General features: G+C 42.1%; 1 protein-coding gene across 3 annotated transcripts in view; it reads right to left on the bottom strand.

Annotated features, from left to right (window-relative positions):
- LOC124002349 (microphthalmia-associated transcription factor-like) overlaps positions 1-13,946 on the bottom strand; it is a 49,775-nt gene extending 35,829 nt beyond the window's left edge. For 2 of the 3 annotated variants that reach the window (XM_046309718.1, XM_046309719.1), the window contains exon 1: positions 13,824-13,946. In XM_046309718.1, coding sequence (XP_046165674.1) covers positions 13,824-13,927 — 104 coding nt within the window. In that variant the 5' untranslated portion in view covers positions 13,928-13,946. Of the gene's footprint in view, positions 1-6,499; positions 6,875-13,823 lie in introns of those variants that run through there. The other variant, XM_046309720.1, reaches the window with a different exon arrangement.
- Between the last annotated feature and the right edge of the window lie 12,149 nt (positions 13,947-26,095).

Below are 26,095 nucleotides of genomic sequence, written 5' to 3'. Positions count from 1 at the left end.
ACTACTGTTCCATCGATGTGGATAGGGGGTGTTCCCTCTGCTGTTTCCTGAAGTCCACAATCATCTCCTTAGTTTTGTTGACGTTGAGTGTGAGGTTATTTTCCTGACACCACACTCCAAGGGCCCTCACCTCCTCCCTGTAGGCCGTCTCGTCGTTGTTGGTAATCAAGCCTACCACTGTTGTGTCGTCCGCAAACTTGATGATTGAGTTGGAGGCGTGCGTGGCCACGCAGTCGTGGGTGAACAGGGAGTACAGGAGAGGGCTCAGAACGCACCCTTGTGGGGCCCCCGTGTTGAGGATCAGCGGGGAGGAGATGTTGTTGCCTACCCTCACCACCTGGGGGCGGCCCGTCAGGAAGTCCAGTACCCAGTTGCACAGGGCGGGGTCGAGACCCAGGGTCTCGAGCTTGATGACGAGCTTGGAGGGTACTATGGTGTTGAATGCCGAGCTGTAGTCGATGAACAGCATTCTCACATAGGTATTCCTCTTGTCCAGGTGGGTTAGGCAGTGTGCAGTGTGGTTGAGATTGCATCGTCTGTGGACCTATTTGGGCGGTAAGCAAATTGGAGTGGGTCTAGGGTGTCAGGTAGGGTGGAGGTGATATGGTCCTTGACTAGTCTCTCAAAGCACTTCATGATGACGGAAGTGAGTGCTACGGGGCGGTAGTCGTTTAGCTCAGTTACCTTAGCTTTCTTGGGAACAGGAACAATGGTGGCCCTCTTGAAGCATGTGGGAACAGCAGACTGGTATAGGGATTGATTGAATATGTCCGTAAACACACCGGCCAGCTGGTCTGCGCATGCTCGGAGGGCGCGGCTGGGGATGCCGTCTGGGCCTGCAGCCTTGCGAGGGTTAACACGTTTAAATGTCTTACTCACCTCGGCTGCAGTGAAGGAGAGACTGCATGTTTCCGTTGCAGGCCGTGTCAGTGGCACTGTATTGTCCTCAAAGCGGGCAAAAAGTTATTTAGTCTGCCTGGGAGCAAGACATCCTGGTCCGTGACTGGGCTGGATTTCATCTTGTAGTCCGTGATTGACTGTAGACCCTGCCACATGCCTCTTGTGTCTGAGCCATTGAATTGAGATTCCACTTTGTCTCTGTACTGACGCTTAGCTTGTTTGATAGCCTTACGGAGGGAATAGCTGCACTGTTTGTATTCAGTCATGTTGCCAGACACCTTGCCCTGATTAAAAGCAGTGGTTCGCGCTTCAGTTTCACGCGAATGCTGCCATCAATCCACGGTTTCTGGTTAGGGAATGTTTTTATCGTTGCTATGGGAACGACATCTTCGACGCACGTTCTAATGAACTCGCACACCGAATCAGCGTATTCGTCAATATTCCCATCTGACGCAATACGAAACATGTCCCAGTCCACGTGATGGAAGCAGTCTTGAGTGTAGAGTCAGCTTGGTCTGACCAGCGTTGGACAGACCTCAGCGTGGGAGCCTCTTGTTTTAATTTCTGCCTGTAGGCAGGGATCAGCAAAATGGAGTCGTGGTCAGCTTTTCCGAAAGGGGGCGGGGCAGGGCCTTATATGCGTCGCGGAAGTTAGAGTAACAGTGATCCAAGGTTTTACCACCCCTGGTTGCGCAATCGATATGCTGATAAAATTTAGGAGTCTTGTTTTCAGATTGGCTTTGTTAAAATCCCCAGCTACAATGAATGCAGCCTCCGGATAAATGTTTTCCAGTTTGCAAAGAGTTAAATAAAGTTCGTTCAGAGCCATCGATGTGTCTGCTTGGGGGATATATACGGCTGTGATTATAATCGAAGAGAATTCTCTTGGAAGATAATGCGGTCTACATTTGATTGTGAGGAATTCTAAATCAGGTGAACAGAAGGATTTGAGTTCCTGTATGTTTCCTTCATCACACCATGTCCCGTTAGTCATGAGGCATACGCCCTCCACTCTTCTTACCAGAGAGATGTTTGTTTCTGTCGGCGCGATGCGTGGAGAAACCCGTTGGCTGTACCGCCCTGGATAGCGTTTTCCTAGTAAGCCATGTCTCCGTAAAGCAGAGAACGTTGCAGTCTCTGATATCCCTCTGGAATGCCATTGCTCGGATTTCATCAACCTTGTTGTCGAGAGACTGGACATTGGCAAGAAGAATACTGGGAAGTGGTGCGCGATGTGCCCTTTTTCGGAGTCTGACCAGAACACCGCCGCGTTTCCCTCTTTTTCGGAGTCGTTTCCTTGGGGTCGCTGCATGCGATCCATTCCGTTGTCTTGTTTGTAAGGCAGAACACAGGATCCGCGTCGCGGAAAACATATTCTTGGTCGTACTGATGGTGAGTTGACGCTGATCTTATATTCAGTAGTTCTTCTCGACTGTATGTAATGAAACCTAAGATGACCTGGGGTACTAATGTAAGAAATAACACGTAAAAAAACAAAAAACTGCATAGTTTCCTAGGAACGCGAAGCGAGGCGGCCATCTCAGTCGGCGCCGGAAGTTTAAAAAAAAAAAAAAAAAAAAAAAAGTGTTAAGTGTTCCCTTTAATTTTTTGAGCAGTGTACTTTAGAACTGGAACCCCCATCAGAAGCTAGCCAGCTAACTAGCTACTAGCTAGTTGTCAGTTAGCCACTGCTAGCGGTCTTCACCGTTAACTCGGACACCAGCCAGCCTCAGCTCTGTCAAAACCTGCCAGTCTGCACAGCGCGCGATATCAACCCAGAGCATATCGGACTGCTTTTTCTCTACCACATCTCCGGATTCCTACCGCAAGCTCTGAACATTTACACCGGATCATTGCAGCTAGCTTGCTACAATCAGAGTGGCTACTCCTCGCTAACATCTCTGTCCCAAAGCAAGAACCAGTAAGCCTTGAACTAGCCTCGAGTCAAGCTAGGCCCATCTCCCGGCTAGCCGAAGAGGTCCACCAGCTAATTCTTGGGCTACCTCTTTTGCCAATTGGCCTGGACCCTTTACTGCCAACACGGAGCCCTGCCAATCCATCATGACTGGTCTGCCGGCATAATCGTCCGAGGTGGTTGTCAACAGGCTCTTCCGTTGCAACGTCGCCAAAAGCCCATCTATCCCCAGCCCGCTAGCTGTATGACACCCAGTGTTTCCAGCTCGCCTAGCATAGTAGCGACTACTGAATCGGCTCCCTGACTCACCTATTGCTACTCATTGGACTCTATTATCACTCGGCAACACATGCATCTCCCTAATGTCAATATGCCTTGTCTATTGCTGTTTTGGTTAGTGATCATTGTCTTATTTCACTGTTGAGCCCCCAGGCCTACCCAATATGCCTTAGATAGCCCTTTTGTCCCACCCCCCACACATGCGGTGACCTCATATGGTGCCTCTAGAGACAAACCTCTCACATCGTCACTCAATGTCTAGGTTTAAATCCACTGTACTCACATCCTACCATACCTTTGTCAGTATATTATGCCTTGAATCTATTCTTCCAAGCCCACAAATCTGCTCCTTTCACTCTCTGTTCCGAACACACTAGACGACCAGTTCTTATAGCCTTTAGCCATACCCTTGTCCTACTCCTCCTCTGTTCCTCTGGTGATGTAGAGGTTAATCCAGGCCCTGCAGCCCCCAATATCACTCCAATTCCCCAGGCGCTCTCATTTGTTGACTTCTGTAACCGTAAAAGCCTTGGTTTCATGCATGTTAACATCAGAAGCCTCCTCCCCAAGTTTGTTTTATTCACTGCTTTAGCACACTCTGCCAACCCGGATGTCCTAGCCGTGTCTGAATACTGGCTTAGGAAGGCCACCAAAAATACTGACATTTCCACCCCCAACTACAACATTTTCCGACATGATAGAACTGCCAAAGGATGTGGAGTTGCAATCTACTGCAGAGATAGCCTCCATAGTTCTGTCATACTATCCAGGCCTGTGCCCAAACAATTCGAGCTTCTACTTCTAAAAATCCACCTTTCCAGAAATAAGTCTCTCACTGTTGCCGCTTGTTATAGACCCCCCTCAGCCCCTAGCTGTGCCCTAGACACCATATGTGAATTGATTGCCCCCTGTCTATCTTCAGAGTTTGTACTGTTAGGTGACCTAAACTGGGATATACTTAAGACCCAGGCTGTCCTACAATCTAATCTAGATGCCCTCAATCTCACACAAATTATCAAGTAACCTACCAGTTACAACACCAAATCCGTAAACATGGGCAGCCTCATAGATATCATCCTGACCAACTTGCCCTCTAAATACACCTCTAATGTCTTCAACCAGGATTTCAACGATCACTGTCTCATTGCCTGCGTCCGTAAACGCTCCCTAAAACACTTGAGCGAGCAGGCCTTTCTAATCGACCTGGCCCGGGTATCATGGAAGGATATTGACCTCATTCCTTCAGTAGAGGATGCCTGGTTGTTCTTTAAAAGTGCTTTCCTCACCATCTATAAGCATGCCCTTGAAGAAAATGTAGAACTAAGAACAGATTTAGCCCTTGGTTCACCCCAGACTTGACTGCCCTTGACCAGCACAAAAACATCCTGTGCCATTCTGCATTAGCATCGAATAGCCCCCGCGATATGCAACTGTTCAGGGACGTCAGGAACCAATATACACAGCCAGTTAGAAAAGCTAAGGCTAGCTTTCTCAAACAGAAATGTGCATCCTGTAGCACTAATTCCAAAACGTTTTGGGACACTGTAAAGTCCATGGAGAATAAGAGCACCTCCTCCCAGCTGCCCACTGCACTGAGGCAAGGAAACGTTGTCACCACCGATAAATCTATGATAATCGATCATTTCAATAAGCATTTTTCTATGGCTGGCCATGCTTTCCACCTGGCTACCCCTACCCCGGCCAACAGCTCTGCACCCCATGCACCAACTACATCTCAGATAGAGATCAGTGTGTCAAATCCGAGGGCCTGTTTTCCGGACCCTTGGCAGTTTCTATGGGGGTTAAATTCTCAGGCTGACTCTTTTCTCTTGCTGCTGGTGATTCTCTGATCCACCTCTATGCAGACGACACCATTCTGTATACATCTGGCCCTTCTTTGGACACTGTGTTAGCAAACCTCCAAATGAATTTCAGTGCCATACAACACTCCTTCCATGGCCTCTAACTGCTTTAAAATGCAAGTAAAATTAAATGCATGCTCTTCAACTGATTGCTGCCCGCACCCGCCCGCCCGACCAACATCACTATTCTGGACGGTTCTGACTTAGAATATGTGGACAACTACAAATACCTAGGTGTCTGGTTAGACTGTAAGCTCTCCTTCCAAACTAACATTAAGCATCTTCAATCCAAAATTAGAATCGGCTTCCTATTTCGCAACACCTTCACTCATGCTTCCAAACATACCATCGGAAAACTGACTATCCTACCGATCCTTGACTTTGATATCATTTACAAAATAGCCTCCAACACTCTACTCAGCAAATTGGATGCAGTCTATCACAGTTCCATCCGTTTTGTCACCAAAGCCCCATATACTACCCACCACTGTGACCTGTACGCTCTCGTTGGCTGGTCCTTGCTACATATTCGTCTCCAAACCCACTGGCTTCAGGTCATCTATACGTCTTTGCTAGGTAAAGCTCTGCCTTATCTCAGCTCACTGGTCACCATAGCAACACCCACCTGTAGCACGCGCTCCCGCAGGTATATTTCAATGGACATCCCCAAAGCCAACACCGTCTTTGGCTGCTTTTCCTTCCAATTGTCTGCTGCCAATGACTGGAACAAATTGCAAAAATCATTGAAGCTGGAGAGTTATATCCCCCTCTCTATCTTTAAGCATCAGCTGTCAGAGCAATTCACAGATCACTGTGCATGTACACAGCCAATCTGTAAATAGCACACCCAACTACCTCATCCCCATATTGTTATTTATCTTCTTGCTCTTTTGCACCCGAGTATCTCTACTTGCACATCATCATCTGCAAATCTATCACTCCAGTGTTAATTGCTAAATTGTAATTATTGTGCCTCTATGGCCTATTTATTGCCTTACCTCCCTAATATTCTCCATTTGCACACACTGTACATACATTTCTCTATTGTGTTATTGAATAGACGTTTGTTTATGTGTAACTCTGTGTTGTTGTTTTTGTCGCACGGCTTTGCTTTATCATGGCCAGGTCGCAGTTGTAAATGAGAACTTGTTCTCAACTGGCCTACCTGGTTAAATAAAGGTGAAATAAATATATATTTCTTTATGTTAGTGCAGGTTCTCAGTGAATTTATGTAAATCACGAAGCTCATCTGCATTTCTGCTCATCTTGCAGGAAAACTCTTATCAACCAAAGAGTGATCCTATACATGTAGTTCCTAGATGTAACTGCACCTGCTTGCTACCTTGATAATATGTACCTCTTTCACACATCCTCCTTCTCATGCTTCCAACACATGCTCATATAATCTCAGAGACCTGGCAAGTGGCAACAGCAGACTGGCTTGGAACAAGACTCCACATCTAGTTTCATAAAACAATGCACTCTTACTCACGGGCATAAATACAAATGTTTTAACCAATCAGCATTTTAAGATTAGACTCACCCATTGCATAAATGAGCAATAAATCATTCCTCTCCATCTATCACTATAATCTCCATCCACTCTCATCTCCCTTATGAAATACATGTACAATATTGTTTCTCAAGACGGACTCTGCCCATCCCAAACCTAAATGGATGTGGCAGTGCATGCGCTGTCAGGACGAGGCATTCCCTAGGTAAATGATCCTTTTGATAAAACCACTGCAAAGCCTCTCAGCCCGTGCATCTGTGTGATAATCGCACTAATTAGCAAGTCATGTCAAATCTAGCCACGGTCTGCAACTATCACTTAGCATTACCATGCACATACTACAGCACAGTGGAGGCTTCATCATCTTATAGCCCCAACATAAATGTCTAGACAACAGTTATAGATCACAATACTACTTTTGCATTATTATACAGATAATTTGATTTCAAGTATCGATTTGTAAAAAAAAAGATATATATATGCTAGGCAGTGTTAACTAGCGCTAAACAGCTGTTCCTGCGCCAAAACGCAGGTATTTTCCATCCTATAGCTTGTTCTCCATCTTCTTTTTAAATCGTGAGCCAACATGTTTTCAGCACTTTTATTTCCATGACTGATCAAAACAAATGTTCTCATGTGCTCTCTTGTCTCGCTGCAGCAGACATATAGTGAGTAATATCATCATAATAGCAATAAAATCGTAGGATCGAAACGCAAGAATCGCGAGAATTGTAATACATATTGTGTCGCCGTGATAATATTGCATCGTGAGGTCCCTGGCAATTAATACATATCATATCGGCATCTAAGTATTGTGATAATATCGCATTGTGAGGTCCCTGGCAATTAATACATTTCGTATCGGCACCTAAGTATCGCGATAATATCGCATCGTGAGGTCCCGGGCAATGGCTCTCCTCTATGGACATACAGTTAAAGTAACTATACATACGTTGATAAAGGCCTTTCTAAAGACATGAAGTTTGTGTAGTTTGTGGCCACTTAAGGTACAGAGAGACATCAGGGAGAGGGTACAGAAATTTACCAAACCAAATATCAAATCATCATTGTGCCTTACAGGGACAACAGCATTCCTTCCGAACAAAACATTTATTTTTACATTTACATTTAAGTCATTTAGCAGACGCTCTTATCCAGAGCGACTTACAAATTGGTGCATTCACCTTATGACATCCAGTAGAACAGTCACTTTACAATAGTGCATCTAAATCTTAAAGGGGGGGGGGTGAGAAGGATTACTTATCCTATCCTAGGTATTCCTTAAAGAGGTGGGGTTTCAGGTGTCTCCGGAAGGTGGTGATTGACTCCGCTGTCCTGGCGTCGTGAGGGAGTTTGTTCCACCATTGGGGGGCCAGAGCAGCGAACAGTTTTGACTGGGCTGAGCGGGAACTGTACTTCCTCAGTGGTAGGGATGCGAGCAGGCCAGAGGTGGATGAACGCAGTGCCCTTGTTTGGGTGTAGGGCCTGATCAGAGCCTGGAGGTACTGAGGTGCCGTTCCCCTCAAAGTCATTTTTCATGCCCATGTCATTGTTCATTTTCTCCCTAACATTGCTCAAATCAATTGTGATCAAATGTACAGATTCAATAGCAATCCATGAATGTGACCATCAATGGATACGACCTTTTTATTTACCAGATTGACCCTATTTGATGATCATTTAAATGAAAAGTATGCTATTTAAAATCAATAGACATCCTCTTCTCAAATAACTGATCAAACAATTACTCATCTTTTTTTTACTGTAAAAACAAACAAACAGACTAAACAAAACATCCTCAACCAATCCACAGGCTTGTGGGGGATAGAGGGAGAGAGTCTTACCTGCTGAAAGAGAGAGAAATCCATGAAGGACAAGGAATGCCAGTGGTAATGTACAGGCCATTGTGTTGTTACTACATGTACTGTGAGAAAAATGTACAGGTTTCAGTTTAGGTTGTCAGACTCTTTCCTTTGTCTCAATGTGTGCGTCTCAGAAGACGAAATGAACCAACCAGCAGGCCCTGTATGTATCTACTCCCTCAGCAGTGCAGAGATGCCATATCTTAAAATAAGCTTCAAACAAACTCTTCATCTTCTCATCAGTATCAACACAGGCATTTTCTCACGTACATCCTAAACGTAACAAAATGTTCTTCTAAAATTCCTGCCAAAATAGACATCTAGGCTACATTCATTGTGTGGCATTAAATGCCACAAAACTCCATTTATCATACTAGCATATATAGGGTAATCTTCAGGCTGTGATTGACTGACCTCATCATTGACCATAGCCACAAAACATTAACCCCTAAGAGTCTAAGCCTCTAGATGCTGTTATCTAGTAAGCTAACATATGGAATTGTTATAAGATGGACCATTTAGCTATTTGATTTAGAGTTTTAGGAACTCTGTAGGTATCCATTAATAAATAAAATAAATGTTTTTGATGAAACATTGAATTTGGCTTTACTGCTATTATCCCATAGAAACGCAATGAATAACATTCATACATTGCTTTTTTTTTCAAATCCCAAAACGTATCAAAAGGAAGTATGGTTTGAGGTGTCTGAGAGATGTAGGAAAGCTAAATAAAAAAGGTTACATATGTAACCCTGGTCCCCCAAAATCATATTCAGTCATTTCTTACCTCACAGTTACAGTGACTTTCTCACGAGTCCTGTGGAGCGTGTGGGCATCGTAGAGAGTGTTCTTAAAAGTCTCAGCTTTCCATAGAGCAAACGAAGTCTTTTGAAGTCTTTTGAAACTGCTTAATAGTTTTTGTTGTTGTTGCTAAAATAGCAAGGCCACCATGTAGTATTAGCTTGTACTGATCAGTCAATTCATTTATAATTATAGAATAGGTTGTAATAGCAGTGTGTCCCACACATTAAATAATAATTATTATTATAGATGCTAAGCTAATAAAAAGGTCTGGTGACAGAATGATCCAGACCGCTGAGATAAAGTAAGCACATCAGAATGCAAGGATGTCTCAATGTTTAATCTACTTCCTAATCTTAATACATTTAAATAGCACAACATGCTATTGAGACACTGTGAAATGTATAGATATGCAACAATGCAGTTATTGTTCCATATATCACTAGAGTAGCTTTTGCCAATTCACTAACATACATTTTCTGGTCTGGTTAGCAGTTACAAAGTATCAAATTGCAGCCAGGGACAATCCTTCAAAAGGCTGGTTGAAGAGAACAAAATATGCTCGGGCAATATCATACACCTGGAATATATATATATATATATATATTATTTAAAGAATCATAATATTGGTAAAAGCACATAGCAAGAAGAATTTGGGAGCACATGCACCGAACTCACTGGGGATACCAATTCAGTATTCAAATATAAAATTGACAAAGTTGTTTCTTCCCATAAAATATCATAAAATATCAAAGAAAAACAAGCATGCATGACAACTAGGGGAGGACTGACCTCAATGTCCCATGCCGCTAGATAAAACACAATGTTCTCCAGCCATTTCCTCCATAGTAATCAATAGTAAACCAGAGTAAACAATTACCCTGTGTGCGCGTGGCTTGGCCACAAATCATCAAGTGTTGCCAATTGGGTAGATATGGCAATGGTGAAAGGTTTAGCACCAAGCATGCATGCATCAATAAGTGGTTCCAACCAATAAAACTAGATAACCCCAGAAGTTATGTTGAATCGAAACTGGAAGAAGTAAACTCTCAAAGCAATTACAAAGCAAGGTATAATAATGTGTCAGATAGCCTAAATATTGTTAAGTATGAGCAGATTACACTCTGTAGATTAGGTATCATAATGTATTTCATGAAAGACAGTTGATAATGTCCTACCTTTTTATTATCATGATTGGCAGTGGCTCTTTTAAGACTAACATCAATATGTCTGTGGTTTAAAACCTAGGGTCCTTTTAAAGGACAAGAGGATGGCAGTACTTCCGGTTATGACACAATAATGTCTCACTTTCAGATCCCCACTCTGCTTTCTGAAGTATCGTTGAATGTCTAGAGGTAATACGCCTTACATGCAATTAGCTGTGATACTTTCATTGATAATGTTGATTATTTACACTAAACATGATAAATAAATCCAGATACACTCCCTCCAACCATATTTCACGTTGGGAAAAATTTGGGTAACACTATATTTATTGCAATAACATATATGTCTGTAAAAACATGTAAACGCAAACGGTTTGTATCCTGCAGCGCAAATGTGTTGATTTGCTTCTTTTGAAATATGGCTGTTCATCATTCTGACCTAGTAAATGATCAGTTTGTCTCAGATACACACCACATGCACACAATAAAACACACAGCCGTACACAAAACACTCGTAAAAAAATACATGTTGAGACACTAAACTCATAAAAATACATGTTGAGACACTAAACTCATAAAAATACATGGTGTTTCTAAATAATTGCTGCAAAACAATCCTAAAGATATCTTTGGAAGACCTTGTGATTTTCACTAAAATATCTGAGTCTCCATCTCAAAGTACACATTTTCCAAGACACTTATTTCAATATATTTAGTACAGCCTGTGGTCACAGAATAACAGGAAGGATGGGCTGTGATTCAACTGTTTCCATGTAGTAACGGTATAAAAATAAAGTGTTCTCTGTTCCAGACTCTAGTAAAATGTTTCACCTTCCTATTGTTGCATGAGTGGAAATCCTCTACTAGTAAAGTCCTCTACTATAGTTCAATAACTTTGAGATAAAAATGAATCACTCTGTAGGATCCTGTTCCACAACTTATTATTATCAGTGCATTGCCATCCATTTCATAATTCACATGCCATTTCACAATATCACAGATGACAACATGTTAACCTGCCAATTAAGTAAGCTAATGACATGTAGGGTCTTAAGTTATGGAGAGGTACACAGAAGTGCTATTGCATGTATCCAAATGCAGTGGGTGAATACTGAATAGGCCCGAGCCTATATAGTATCTCTCTTGCAACAACATTTGTTTCAATGATATTATTCTAAAGGAAATTCCAGCAAAATAAGGTAATCATTAGCAGTTAAATAAAGCAAGGAGTGGAAGGTAATGCCATAACACAAACCAAACCAAGATTGTTGCGCAACACATACACAAGACACTTCATAAGTAACACCAGTCTTCACATTGGCATATCAACTTGATTCATAGCAAATGCACAGTATCTCTGAATGAAGTAACTAATTAGATATTTTAGTAAACTGGAATATCTGTCCACTACTTTATGAGGCATGAAAATCCACGTCTGATTTCACATGTGGGAAATCACATGATTTCAGATGCAACATCATATGTGAAATTATGTGAAAACGTGTTTTCAGAACACTTCACATGTGATCACGTGTTATCACATGAATATTTTCATGTTATCACATGTTATCAAATTAACGCCAGACAAGATCACGTGATTACATGAAAATGTGTTTTTGGAACACTTTAGTAATGGGAGTTAAAGCACCATCTTGTGTTCACTTCACAAGTACACAGATAATATACTGTAATACATTTACTTTAATGTATAAAATGCTGTAATATTACAAAAACTCAGTAGAGTATCAGATAGCATACTGGTTCAGTACAGTTTACCTTAGAGGGGAATATGATTGAGTAGAAATTATAATCAACCAAATTGAATCCATACAAAATCATCAAGACATTCTGTGCTGTATACAGTACATGTACAGAAGATCTCACTCACATTTCTGCATTCATGTAACCAAATTGAATAGCCTTAAATAGCAAACATGTCCATTTTGAAAGTAGTTACATGACTGATCTCATTGAACATTTTCAGTTTCATTGACTGCCTCAGGTGAGTATACAGACACTTCCCGTTCAGTGAATCCATGTCACATGTTTGTACAGCTCACAGACATGTCACCTCAATCCCTTGGGGCAAATTCCTGCTCTCTCAATCTGCATCTTTCCTATAAGGGACCACACCTTCATACACCACCCAGACAGGGAGGCCTGTCAGAGCAAGCTTGACAACACAAAGCAGTATGTTAGCATCACTGTGGGATCAGTTGAATAACGATTACATTAAGGTGCCGGACGGGACAACCCATTCACAACAGGGATAACTGTCTCTGCAAAAAGGACATCTGCTCTGATAAAAAGGTGATTCTATGCCAGGATAGTCTGAAAATATTTGTGCATGTCAAACATCCTTCCTCTTAGAACAATCTGAGATACCACATGACAATACCAGTCTTTTCACATCTGTGGCCATGTGAGATTTGCTTATGGGTGCCAATTTTACTTTCTGTACACTTCTGGTCAATCTTAAGACAAAGGTACAAACCTGATAAGCACACAACGGCCATATTCATTATTTTATCATGATAAAGATTCATGTATATCAATAAGGTTTCAGCAATTCTGCTGGACAGAATTATACACTTGCTACACTTCAGTGATGTACATTTACCACAGAGAAGGGAGAGGGAGTTAGAAATGTGAAACATGCTCAGCTCCAGTGCTTGAAGCATTGAATTGGATGAACACTGGAGAGCAGTGTTCAGACAAGGTCTTCATTCCAGGGGTAATGCAGTTCAGTAAATGAGTCACATGTTGTCTCCGCATTGGTGCTACCTACAGTCCAAACAGAGAATGGCCCATGATGTACATGTTACACCCACTGGGCAAAAACTGGTTGAATCAACTTTGTTTCCACGTCATTTCAACACAAAAATCTGATGACATTGAATAAACATGGAAAACGCATTGTTTTTTTTCCACAGACAACTATTATGAACCTAAATCCAATGACATAGTGACATTTTTTTGTTGATTTCATGTTGAATTCACGTTAGTTGACATCTCAACCAAATGTACGTGAACTGGGCACAGACATGAACTGACATCTGTGCCCAGTGGGACATAATAGACTTACTCTGATGATCCATCATCATTTTAGCTAATTAGACACATTTATATATTTGAAAACATCAACAAACCATGTGCACTTTAATGAGCCTGTCTGTCAGATTTACTGCACTACACGCTTAATCTGCACTGAAAACCCAGAGTGGGAAATATGCATACAGGGATACATATCTGGTTTGCTTTAGTCTTAAACCTGGTTCCCAAATGCAATGGATTATTGGGTTATGATGTTTTATTTAAGTAACATGGTATCTGCACAAGATGTTGCTAAAATGTCAGGAAAGTTGCTTGAAAGGTTTAGAAATAAAATCTCACATTTCTGGTGAAACATTTTGGCTCAATGTGCAGATCTGTCTATCAGCAATTATAAAGAACATTCATAAATGAATCATCATCATACTCATCCAGCTCCAGGGCAGACAGTAGGTTGTAAACATCTGGACTGACCTGTTTTTCAAGGGCTTGCTTTTCAACTCGTTAAACGTTTTGGATTCGTTCTGAAAATCTTCGTCGAACTCAATATCTGGAACAATTCCTGAGTCTGACGGCATTCTTTCCCTGTGAAACTTTCGCACGTATCGACAATGGCTAAAATACAAATATCCTAAACAAATTTGATAAACTGTCATTTGAAAACATATGTTATTTTCCGCAGTTATGTACTCTGAACACTCTAGATGGCGCCAAATAAAATAAACAACTGATTGTTTTATGTGACGTTCCTCTGTGGTGATGATTAGGCATATACAGAGAAAGCAAAAGCCAGCTAAAATAATGCAATTTATACATGTTACAAACTAAAGATATTCTACAATATTGTTGTTTTTAATACCTAGAATACTATACCAAAATGTTTCTGGCATAAATTAAGATATTAGGCTACTGTGCCAATTAGTGTACATACAGACTGTGCATTAAATCCACTAGATGGTAGTGTAAATCAAGAGGAAGTCCAGGATTATCCACTCAAGTCTGTTATCGCTGTACAAATATTGAACAAACTGATGTCGTCAAAACCAGGATAAAAAACGTAGGTTGAAAATATTATAAAAAATCTATTAATGTTTTAGAATAGTCGTTAATGTTAAAATTGTATTTGAAAGTGTTTTCTAGAGTAAGAATTTTTGCACCTTTTTCAAATTAACACAAAAGCGAACTCTTCCTATGTCACATGGTCTGGTCTTAAATATATATTTTTTCTAATATTACATTTTGTTACACTTTCGTTAAGATCAACATTATGAAATATATGCAGGAAATGAACAGTGCTGTTATTTTTGTATTTCATTTTTATTTAACCTTTATTTAACTAGGCAAGTCAGTTAATTAATAATACATTTTACAATAATATCCTACTAATATGCTAATATGCTAATATGGCTTTAGCTAAGAAAATGTGGAACAAGAGTTACAAGAGTTACACGGAAGAAAAACTGGAAATTCACAAACAAAAATCCCTCAAGCTTCCTCCACAGTATCCCCCAGTCACATGACACCTCATCTTTAAATGAGGGATGGGGGATAGGGGATGGGCGAACAAAACTGAAGGAGAGACTAATGGTGGATTATTTCACTGTGACCTGGAAAATACTAAAATTGTCCTTTCATTCCAAAGAAATTAACAAGCAGAATGAGGGCTGGTGGCTGTATTAATACAATACCATTATACAGTCGACCTGTTTCGGCTGCTCTGCTGTATGAGATGGGATGTCTATAGCCCATATAGACACTAGCCCATATGGTTCCACACCCGCAATTCTTCTTGTGTCCTTTGTTTTATATTAAGGATGTAAACAAGTTCAAAACACAGAAAACAATGTGATTTGCAAAGTTAATGAGAGGTGATGTCTGAGCATCAAATATCATATTACCAGTTAACCAAGGTCAAGTCTAATGGCAGTGGCTGTCAGAGTTAATCTGGCCTGAGGCCTGTAATAGGAGACAGATACTTGGAGATGCATGGTGATGGGATGCACACTGACACACTGACAATGGCCCTACGAAGGAGATTGGCATAGTGTGAATCAGCTCCGGGTCTCTCCTGCCCCCATCATGTCCCAGGAGGTTATCCCTCCTCTCCATGTTAACATCTGCTCCATGAGGGTCACTGATGGAACATAATCCCCTCTATTTAATATTCATGGTGTTAATCTCCCCTAAAACAATGATCCTTCCACTTTAGCGGTTGATATCTCTGCTAGTTATTTTGAGAATAATAACTATCAAAATATGACTTACTGTACAAGTTATTTATCTATATTCAGTTTTCTATTTGTTTTGTTTTTCATCTCAAGGGACCTGTACATTTTTAGCTTATAAATAAATACTTGTATGGTGAGGCTTTTGGTTGTTCATACCTGCACAAATAGGTATTTTTCTTATTTATGTACAATATGAATTTAATAGAGGTTTTACTCTGTAGCCTATACCTTCTTTCTCATCAATGACAAGACTGATTTTCTTTTTCTTGGCTCCATCCTTATAAAAAGAAAATTGTTTTGCAATCTATATTTATTTTTTTGTGTATCATGAATAGGACAGATATAGGAAGTGTCAAAGTGACAAGGCCTTCTGTGGTAATCGCCATGGGACCTGAGGCCAGGCTGAGATTTGGGGGTAGAGATGCTTAGTGCACACATGGCACTGGGTTAAGCCTAATCACTCGCAAGCAGAAATCCCCCAAAATGGGGGATGGGGTGAGGCAGTCCCCTGTGTGACTAATTTAGGCTTTGAACTAAACATTTTGTCTCCGTACACACCAGTAGGTTGCCTAGACACAAATGATCATCTTTTGTTTTAAATGGGTATGCAAGGGTGAGATTGAGAACAGGGCACCACCCACCTTTAGTTTGTCTGTTAACGCTTTGACCTGGTTGAGCTACCTTACAGTAAACCTAGTCATTTTTTCAATTCCTCCCATTTCCTAGTCCTGCAGTTTCTGGGGATTTCAGAGTTTTTCCATTGTTCAGTTTCCAGTGACTCCACAGTGATCTGGCACTCCCTTCCTTTCCCGTACAACTTGTTCCACAATTCTGTCAGTTGAAATATATGCATTTTGCACATTCACATAAATTCTACTGACCAAGTACTACTCAATCAATTTCTATTTTTAGTAATGGGCCTGTTCATCATTTTAACAATGTTATAATTTTCATGATAACTCTAGTAGCTTCATTTTTTGACTAATAGATTAATCATCATTAAATGGAACTTTCCGCAGACTTAGTCTAAAAAACGTATTACCCCATTGGTTAGACTATCACTGTGCTCAAGAGAGAACAGCAGCATTGTCAGGCCCTGACTTTAGTTATCTTTGTTTTCTTTATTATGTTGGTTTAGGTCAGGGTGTGACAAGGGTGGTATGTGTGGTTTTTGTCTTGTCTAGGGTTTTTTGTATTCTATCGGGTTTTGGTATGTCTAGGTATATGTAGGTCTATGGTGGCCTGAATTGGTTACCAATCAGAGACAGATTTTTTTCCTTTTTTTTTCCTACTGTGTTATTGACTTGTTAATTGTTTACTCCATGTGTAACTCTGTGTTGTCTGTTCACACTGCTATGCTTTATCTTGGCCAGGTCGCAGTTGTAAATGAGAACTTGTTCTCAACTAGCCTACCTGGTTAAATAAAGGTGAAATAAAAAAATAAATGGTTGTCTCTGATTTGGGGATCCTATTTAGGTTGCCATTTTCCATTTTGAGTTTGTCGGTTATTGTCTATGTGTAGTTGCATGGCAGCACTAGTTGTTTATAGCGTCACGTTTATTTAAGTGTTCTTTGTTAAATAAAAGAAGAATGTATTCCAATCACGCTGCGCCTTGGTCTCATCGTTATGACGAACGTGACAAGCATCCACAGAGCCATCCATGTTTGAAATCAGAGGTCTGGACAGGATTGATAGTAGTTATTACATTTCCCTGAAAGCAAAATACAAATTTCTGTGATCAATGTAATTGAATGAAGTGCACCTGCAAATATATTGGCATACAAATATTAGTGTTGGATAGGTTTTGTCCTTCACAAGAAAATACACATTCAGCTCTTTAGCATCAATACCTTGAGAGGTTGGCTCCCCAATGTTGTTTTCATCAAGTGGGCTTGCTATTTCTCCGACAACTGAAGGATGAATGCAATGTTTGTTCCAACGTTAACTAATTTGAATGTCCAGCATGAATACATTTTACAGTTCCGTAAATATTTAAACCCCTCTAGCTATCCTACATTCAATTAAAACATTATTCAATCTTGAAATTAATAATGTGGTAATTGAGCATGTTGAGGGTACCTAAACTACTTGGATGGGGGCTCCCAAGTGACGTAGTGGTCTAAGGCACAGACCCTGGTTCAATTCCAGGCTGTATCACAACTGGCTGTGTTTGTGAGTCCCATGGGGCAGCACACAATTGGCCCAGTGTCGTCCAGGTTAGGGTTTGGCCTGGGTAGGCTGTCATCATAAATAAGAATTTGTTCTTAACTGACATGCCTAGTTAAAGGTTAAATAAATACAATAAAAAAATATTAAACTTTTGTAAACTATTATGGTCAAGACATATTAATACAACAGTAGCTAGGATGTGCAGAAGTCTGTCCATAATAAAGCGCTGCTCTTCGTTCTTAACAGCACTATCAAAAAGACAGGTCCTACACGCCATAGTTTTGTCACACCTGGACTACTGTTAAGTCATGTGGTTAGGTGACACAAAGACGAACAGGAAAATTGCAATTGGCTCAGAACAGGGCAGCACGGCTGGCCCTTAGATTTACACAGAGAGCTAACATTAATCTCTCCTGGCTCAAAGCGGAGGACTGATTGACTTCATCACTACTTCTATTTGTGAGAGGTCTTGACATGTTGAATGCGCGAGCTGTCTGTTTGAACTACTGGCACATATCTCGGACACCCATGCATACCCCACAAGACATGCCACCAGAGGTCTCTTCACAGTCCCCAGAACAGACTATGGGTGGCGCACAGTACTACATAGAGCCATGACTATGGAACTCTATTCCACATCAAGTAACTCATGCAAGCAGTACAATTAGAAGTAAAAAATATACAGAAAAAATACACCTTATGGAACAGCGGGGACTGTGAAGCAACAGAAACATAGGCACAGACACATGCATACAAACCCAAAATAACATACTCACTATGCACACATGGATTTTGTGTTGTAGATATGTGGTAGTAGAGTAGTGGCATGAGGGTACACACTTAATATGTTGTGTAATCTGTTGTAAATGTATTGTAATGTTTAAACATTTTTATAACTGCCTTCATTTTGCTGGGCAATAGGAAGAGTAGTTGCTGCCAATAATAAATATAAAATACAAATGTAGATCTACGTTTGCAGAGCAGAGACTGACAGAGCTTTGTTTATATGGACTATAGTTCAGCAGGTCCCGCATCGCTTGTACGTGGACCGTGCATTTGTTCAGGTCATGCAAGCACTGGCACAGAATAAATAGTGGGAAATTCGTCTTCTCTGAATTGGCTGAAGGATACAGGGGAGGAGGCAGAGAGTGAATGGATGGGACTGTGGACGATAAGGATATGCGGACCTAGTAGACAGCTTCGCTTTCTGGCCCCAATGGATCACTAACGAAAGAGCAGCGGTTAATTTTACGTTCTTTATTCGTTTTGGTGGGCTACAGCCGGAGAGAACGCCGGTGGAATAATTTGTTTTTATCGCTGCCGGTAAAAACATTCTGTTCATACAAAAAGTTCAATTCGACCATAACGGCGACAATAAACAAAAGGTAAGGAACTATCCAGTTTCTTTTCAAACGAATCAATCATGCTTTTGATGGTAACTGAAGCTATTTTTATCAAAAGCAATACTGATTGGGCTGGCAACCATCTGTAATTGTGCCATGCCCATATCATATGATGTATGGTATAAGTTATATTTTCATCTGCATTGTAATCTACACTATTGTTTTCTTCAACAATAAGTAAACCTATGTAAAACAAGCTCGTAATTGTTCTGATATCTCACTCTGTTCTCATCCTTTATTTTGTTGCATTGTGCATTACTTGGCACATGTTATGCACTTAAAACTATTTTAAACACTCTAGTAGCCAACAGCATGAATATGCCTATCTATTGTACCTAGACACTTATACAGTAAACAGTATTCCCTAGTTCATAGGTTGTATTTCGTTTTTGCCATTTCATCATTGGAAGTAATGTTAATTTATTTGTTTATCTCAAGAAAGAGATAAGATGCAATTCTTTCCATCACCTTCATTTACTTACTCCCACAGCTGCTCTCAGGTGATGACGACTGAGGTATCAAACCAAAACAAGTGTACACTTGTTTTCTAATAGACATGCTGCTGCTAACATGCACACAGGGTGTTGATTATGTCAATACCTCGTCCAGAGGGACAATAAAGACATAACAGACAACACACAAACACACATGCGCACGCACGCACGCACGCACGCACGCACGCACGCACGCACGCACGCACGCACGCACACACACACACACACACACACACACACACACACACACACACACACACACACACACACACACACACACACACACACACACACAGGCTGAGAGACAAACAAACAGGTTTTAAAGTCACAGACTCACAACTTCTGCCTGAGTTTCCTGTTTCCTGGGAAAGACAAACAATGGGAGAAAGAATGTGATATCCTGTATGGGGTTTGTGTCACTCTGGACTCAAGTACCAAAATAGGCCCATAAGAAGAATTAGACTGTAATGAATTGTAGGCTACAGATAGGCTACTCAAAGCATTAACTTTATAGGACAGAAAAGCCACAACTAACTGTGAACAAGATAGAGTGGTAGCCTACAAAGTTTGATTAATAGACCTCAGTTTACCTCAGCAGCTCAGTTGACTCAGTTACCTCAGGTAGTTTAAATAGCTGTACATGCAGAGGACAGGCAGTGCTAATGTGCCTGTCCTGTCCCTGTCACTACACTGCATGGGTCTAGTTTGTAAAGGGGACAATATTAAATTAGAGGCTCATGAAATAAGTGTCACACACAGATATACACAGACACACACGCGCGCACACACTACATTAGAGTACAAAAGCAGGAAAGCATTTTGTTTACTTCAGTCTGGGATGTTCAGTTGGTTTTAATGGGGTCAGTGCTTCCAATTCAATAAAGCTATTAACTGTCACCTAAGATTCCATTGCTGGTGCTCCAACCTGGTCTCAGAGCATTTTGTATTATTCTGTACTTAAAATCTAAAACACTCCCTTTATTATTTTATGTTACATTTCGTATGTTATGTATTAATTTGTAGATGTCCATCGCCCAATTCGTATTATATGTTACACATTTGCAAAACGTACTATGTGTTATGTATTTGCACAATGTACTATATGTTACGAATTTGCAAAACATATGATATTTTACAAATTATAGCTAGGTGGCTAACGTTAGCTAGGCTAGGGGTTAGAGTTAGGAGTTAGGATTAAGGTTAAGTATAGGAGTTAGGTTAAAGGGTTAAAGTTAGGGGAAGGGTTAGCTAAAAGGGTTACGGTTGGGGTTAGGGTTAGGATAAAGGTTAGCTAACATGCTAAGTAGTTTGAAAGTAGCTCAAAAGTAGTATATAGTTGAACAGTTGCTAATTAGCTAAAATTGCAATGATGAGATTCGAACTCGCAACCTTTGGGTTGATAGGAATTTGCGTTATACACCCACCTATCCACCCCGTCCAACCACCTACTGTCACGCCTTGGTCATTGTATCTTGTGTTTTTGTTATATGTTTGGGTAGGCCAGGGTGTGACATGGGTTTATATGTTGTATTTCGTATTAGGGTTTGTATTAATTGGGAGTGGGTATTATTAGGGGTGTGTCTAGTTAGGCTTGGCTGCCTGAGGCGATTCCTAATTGGAGTCAGCTGATTCTAGTTGTCTCGGATTGGGAACCGTATTTAGGTAGCCTGAGTGCGCATTGTATTTTGTGGGTGATTGTACCTGTCTTAGTGTTAGTCACCAGATAGGCTGTATTAGTTTCATTCGTTTGTTGTTTTCTTCTTCCGTTATTTCATGTACCGTATTAGCTTCATTAAAAGTCATGAGTAACCTACACGCTGCATTTCGGTCTGACTTTCTACAAACAACAGACGAACAACATTACAGAATCACCCACCACGATTCACAGACCGAGCAGCGTGTGAACTGGCAGGAGCTAAAGGAGGACGATATGGACGGCAGAAGCAGGGATTATACGACGTGGGAAGAAATCGACAGGTGGGCAGCCGACCCAGAGCGAGTGCAAGAGCCCGCCTGGGATTCCCTACAGCAATGCGAAGAGGGCTATACACGTATGGAATCGAGAAGGAAAGCATTGCTATACAGAGCGAAAACTGAAGGTAACAGGGGAAAGCGCAGAGAGAGAGTGGCTGAGTCAGGAAACAGACCTGAGCCTACTCTCCCTGTTAATCGTGAAGAGCAGTTGCAATGGGAGAGAATGAATTATTTGGAGAATGGACATGGGAAGACGTATTGGATGGTAAAGGTTGTTACACTTGGGAGGAGATATTGGCCGGAAGAGATCGCCTCCCATGGGAACAGGTGGAGGCACTAAGGAGAGCAGAGGCAGCGGGAGATAGGAGCCGACGATACGAGGGAACACGGTTGGCAAGGAAACCGGAAAAACAGCCCAAAAAAAATATTGGGGGGGAGCTAGAAGGGAGAATAGTTATGCCAGGTAGGAGACCTGCGCATACTCCCTGTGCTCACCGTTGGGCTAGAGAGACCGGGCAGGCACCGTGTTATGCTATGGAGCGCACGGTGTTTTCAGTGCGGGAGCATAGCCCGGTGAGGCACATACCAGCTCTTCCTATTGGCTGGGTTAGAGTGGGCATCGAGCCAGGGAAGCTTGGGCAGGCTCGGTGCTCTAGAGCTCCTGTGCGCCTGCACGGTCCGGTCTATCCAGAGCCACCTCTACACACCAGTCCTCCGGTAGCAGCTCCCCGCACCAGGCTTCCTGTGCGTGTCCTCGCGCCAGTACCACCAGTTCCAGCACCACGCACCAGGCCTCCAGTGCGCCTCGCCTGTTTAGCGCAGCCAGAGCTTTTCTCCTCTCCTGCGCTGCCGGAGTCTCCTGTCTGTCCAGCGCCACCAGTGCTCCCAGTCGGCCCAGCGCGTCCAGTGCGCATCGCCTGTTCAGCACAGCCAGTGCTTTTCTCCCCTCCTGTGCTATCGGAGTCTCCAGCCTGTTTAGCGCAGCCAGAGCCTTTCTCCTCTCCGGCGCTGCCGGAGTCTCCTGTCTCTCCAGCGCCACCAGTGCTACCAGTCGGCCCAGCGCGTCCAGTGTGCCTCGCCTGTTCAGCACAGCCAGAGCTTTTCTCCTCTCCTGCACTGTTGGAGTCTCCCGCCTGTTCAGCTCAGCCAGAGCCTTTCTCCTCTCCTGTGCTGCCGGAGTCTCCTGTCGGCCCAGCGTCACCAGTCTGCCAGGATCCACCAGAAGTGCCAGTCTGCCAGGATCCGCCAGAAGTGCCAGTCTGCCAAGATCTTCTAGATCGGCCACACAACCTTAATCATCCAGGTCCACCAGCCAGCCAGGATTTACCGGAGCCTACTACCTGCCTGAGCTTCCTCTCAGTACTGAGCTTCCTCTCAGTACTAGGCTCCCTCTCTGTACTGGGCTCCCTTTCAGTACCGAGCTTCCTCTCAGTACCGAGCTTCCCCTCAGTACCGAGCTTCCCCTCAGTACCGGGCTTCCCCTCAGTACCGGGCTTTCCCTCAGTACCGGGCTTCCCCTCAGTACCGGGCTTCCCCTCAGTACCGGGCTGCTTCGGTCCCGGGCTGCCCCTCTGTCCCGGGCTGCCCCTCTGTCCCGGGCTGCCCCGCTGTCCAGAGTTGCCCCTCTATCCCGAGTTGCCCCTCTATCCCGAGTTGCCCCTCTATCCCAAGTTGCCCCTCTGTCCCGAGCTGCCCCTCTGTCCCGAGCTGCCCCTCTGTCCCGAGCTGCCCCTCTGTCCCGAGCTGCCCCTCGATCCCGAGCTGCCCCTCTGTCCCGATCTGCCCCTCAGTTATGTGGGGATCAGGGTGAGGACTATTAGGCCATGGTCGGCGGAGAAGGTGGATTATCCTAGGACGCGTAGGGGAGGAACTAGGACATTTATGGAGTGGGGTCCACGTCCCGAGCCAGAACCGCCACCATGGACAGACGCCCACCCGGACCCTCCCTATGCTCTTGAGGTGCGTCCCGGAGTCCGCACCTTAGGGGGGGTTCTGTCACGCCTTGGTCATTGTATATTGTGTTTTTGTTATATGTTTGGGTAGGCCAGGGTGTGACATGGGTTTATATGTTGTATTTCGTATTAGGGTTTGTATTAATTGGGAGTGTGTATTATTAGGGGTGTGTCTAGTTAGGCTTGGCTGCCTGAGGCGATTCCTAATTGGAGTCAGCTGATTCTAGTTGTCTCGGATTGGGAACCGTATTTAGGTAGCCTGAGTGCGCGTTGTATTTCGTGGGTGATTGTACCTGTCTTAGTGTTAGTCACCAGATAGGCTGTATTAGTTTCATTCGTTTGTTGTTTTCTTCTTCCGTTATTTCATGTACCGTATTAGCTTCATTAAAAGTCATGAGTAACCTACACGCTGCATTTCGGTCTGACTTTCTACAAACAACAGACGAACAACATTACACCTACTTTAGTTTTGCTTTAAGTAACCATCTGTCTTCTGTAACCATACCAAACACAACATATCATACTAGTGGTTAGAGTGTTGGGCCAGTAACCCAAAGCTTGCTGGATCGAATCCCCGAGCTGACAAGGTAAAAATATGTCATCTGCCCCCAGCAAGGCAGTTAACCCACTGTTCCCCGGGCGCTGAAGACGTGTTTGTTGATTAAGGGGTTGGGTTAAATGGGTTAAATGTGGAAGACATGCATGCATTCATTCAGGTGTACAACTGACAAGGTATCACCCTTTCCCTAATTTGAGTGTCTGCATTTACTTTTACTATGTTACGTCTAGTCTATGAGACCAGGCTGGGTGCTCAGCCAGCACAGATAAGAGTTATTTGCTAATCAGAATACATTAATTCACGGAGCCATTCAAACAAACCAGCCTTTCAGAGAGTAAACAGTAGAAACCTTTTCTGTCTATACGTAACTTAGCCTACAAAGGTGACACATGCAGAAACCTGGGTCTGAGAAAAGGGTTATTATAATTTCCCACCTTTAGACCCAGCCTTTCTTTTGTCTTGAGATTTGGTTATCAGCATTTTCTGTTTTTCACACACATATCATTTGAATGTTTTTCATGCACATAGAGCAGGAGGATTGGTAGTTATTAGATTCTGTAGTCATACAGGTGTCATCTGACAGAGTGAGCAGGTCCTGTTGAACAGGTTTTCCACCCAGGTCATTCCTCTAGTCTACAGGATATACTCTAAACCCCTTACTGCGTACAGATTTTCACAAAAAGACAAAATAGGAAAGAAAAGGAATGATGCAATAAATTGATGGCATCTCTCTCCTTTGCAAAATGATGTACTTTGTTAGAGTTTGAAATAGTTTGTCTGTACTTCAGTATGCTTACTTTTATGAATAGGCCTAATAGTGTGGCTACTCAACTTGATTATGGTGGGTTCTAATGTAAGTTTATGCCCCAAAGCAGTGCTAATCAATTCCACGGTAACAAAGTAATGCGGAGACTCCAATTTTTCACTTTAAAATGCATGCCAAACAGAAACCAATGATTGCAAAGTAAAAAAACAACAACATGCAACTCTATGCACAAGGATGCCTTTTAACAATTTCCACACGGTACTCTACCCTGAACCTTAGTCACTGTTGCCCTATGTACAGTACATAGTCATTGAACACTGGCCACTTTAATCATGTTTATATACTGTTTTACCCACTTCATATGTACAGTGTCTTCAGAAAGTACTCATGCCTCTTGACTTATTCCACATTTTGTTATGTTACTGCCTGAATTCAAAATGGCTTGAATAAAAACATTATCACCCATCTACACACAATACTCCCTAATGACAATGTAAAAATGTTTTTTTGAAATTCTTGCAGATTTATTGAAAATTGCACCTGGGTTGTGCAATATTTGCCCATTATTCTTTTCAAAATTCTTCAACTGTCAAATGGATTGTTGTTCGTTGCCAGACAACCATTTTCAGGTCGTGCCATATATTTTCAAGTTGATTTAAGTCAAGACTTTAACGCTCAGGAACGTTCACTGTCTTCTTGGTAAGCAGTGTAGATTTGTGCTTGTGTTTTATATTTTTGTCCTGTTGAAAGGTGAGTTCATCTCCCAGTGTCTGTTGGAAAACAGACTGAACCCATTTTTTTGCTTGTACTTGGCTACATTCTGTTTCTTTTTTTATAGTGAAAAATACCCTAGTCCTTAAAAATTACATGCATACCCATAACATTCTTGAACATATGGTGAGTGGTACTCAGTAATGTGTTGTATTGGATTTGCCCCAAATGTACACCCTATTCAGGACAAAAAGTTAATTGTTTTGCCAAATGTTTTGCTGTGTTACTTGTATTATTTGTCTTGTTGCAAACAAGATGCATGTTTTGTAATATTTGTATTCTGGGCAGGTTTCCTTCTTTTCACTCTGGCAATTAGGTTAGTATTGTGGAGTAACTACAATGTTATAGATCCATCCTCAGTTCTCTGCTGTCACAGCCATTGAACTCTGTAACTGTTTTAAAGTCACCATTAGCCTCATGATGAAATCC

The sequence above is a fragment of the Oncorhynchus gorbuscha genome, linkage group LG18 (genome assembly GCF_021184085.1).
Source record: "Oncorhynchus gorbuscha isolate QuinsamMale2020 ecotype Even-year linkage group LG18, OgorEven_v1.0, whole genome shotgun sequence".
NCBI classification, from domain to species: domain Eukaryota; kingdom Metazoa; phylum Chordata; class Actinopteri; order Salmoniformes; family Salmonidae; genus Oncorhynchus; species Oncorhynchus gorbuscha.
This window is presented reverse-complemented; position numbering and strand designations above follow the sequence as displayed.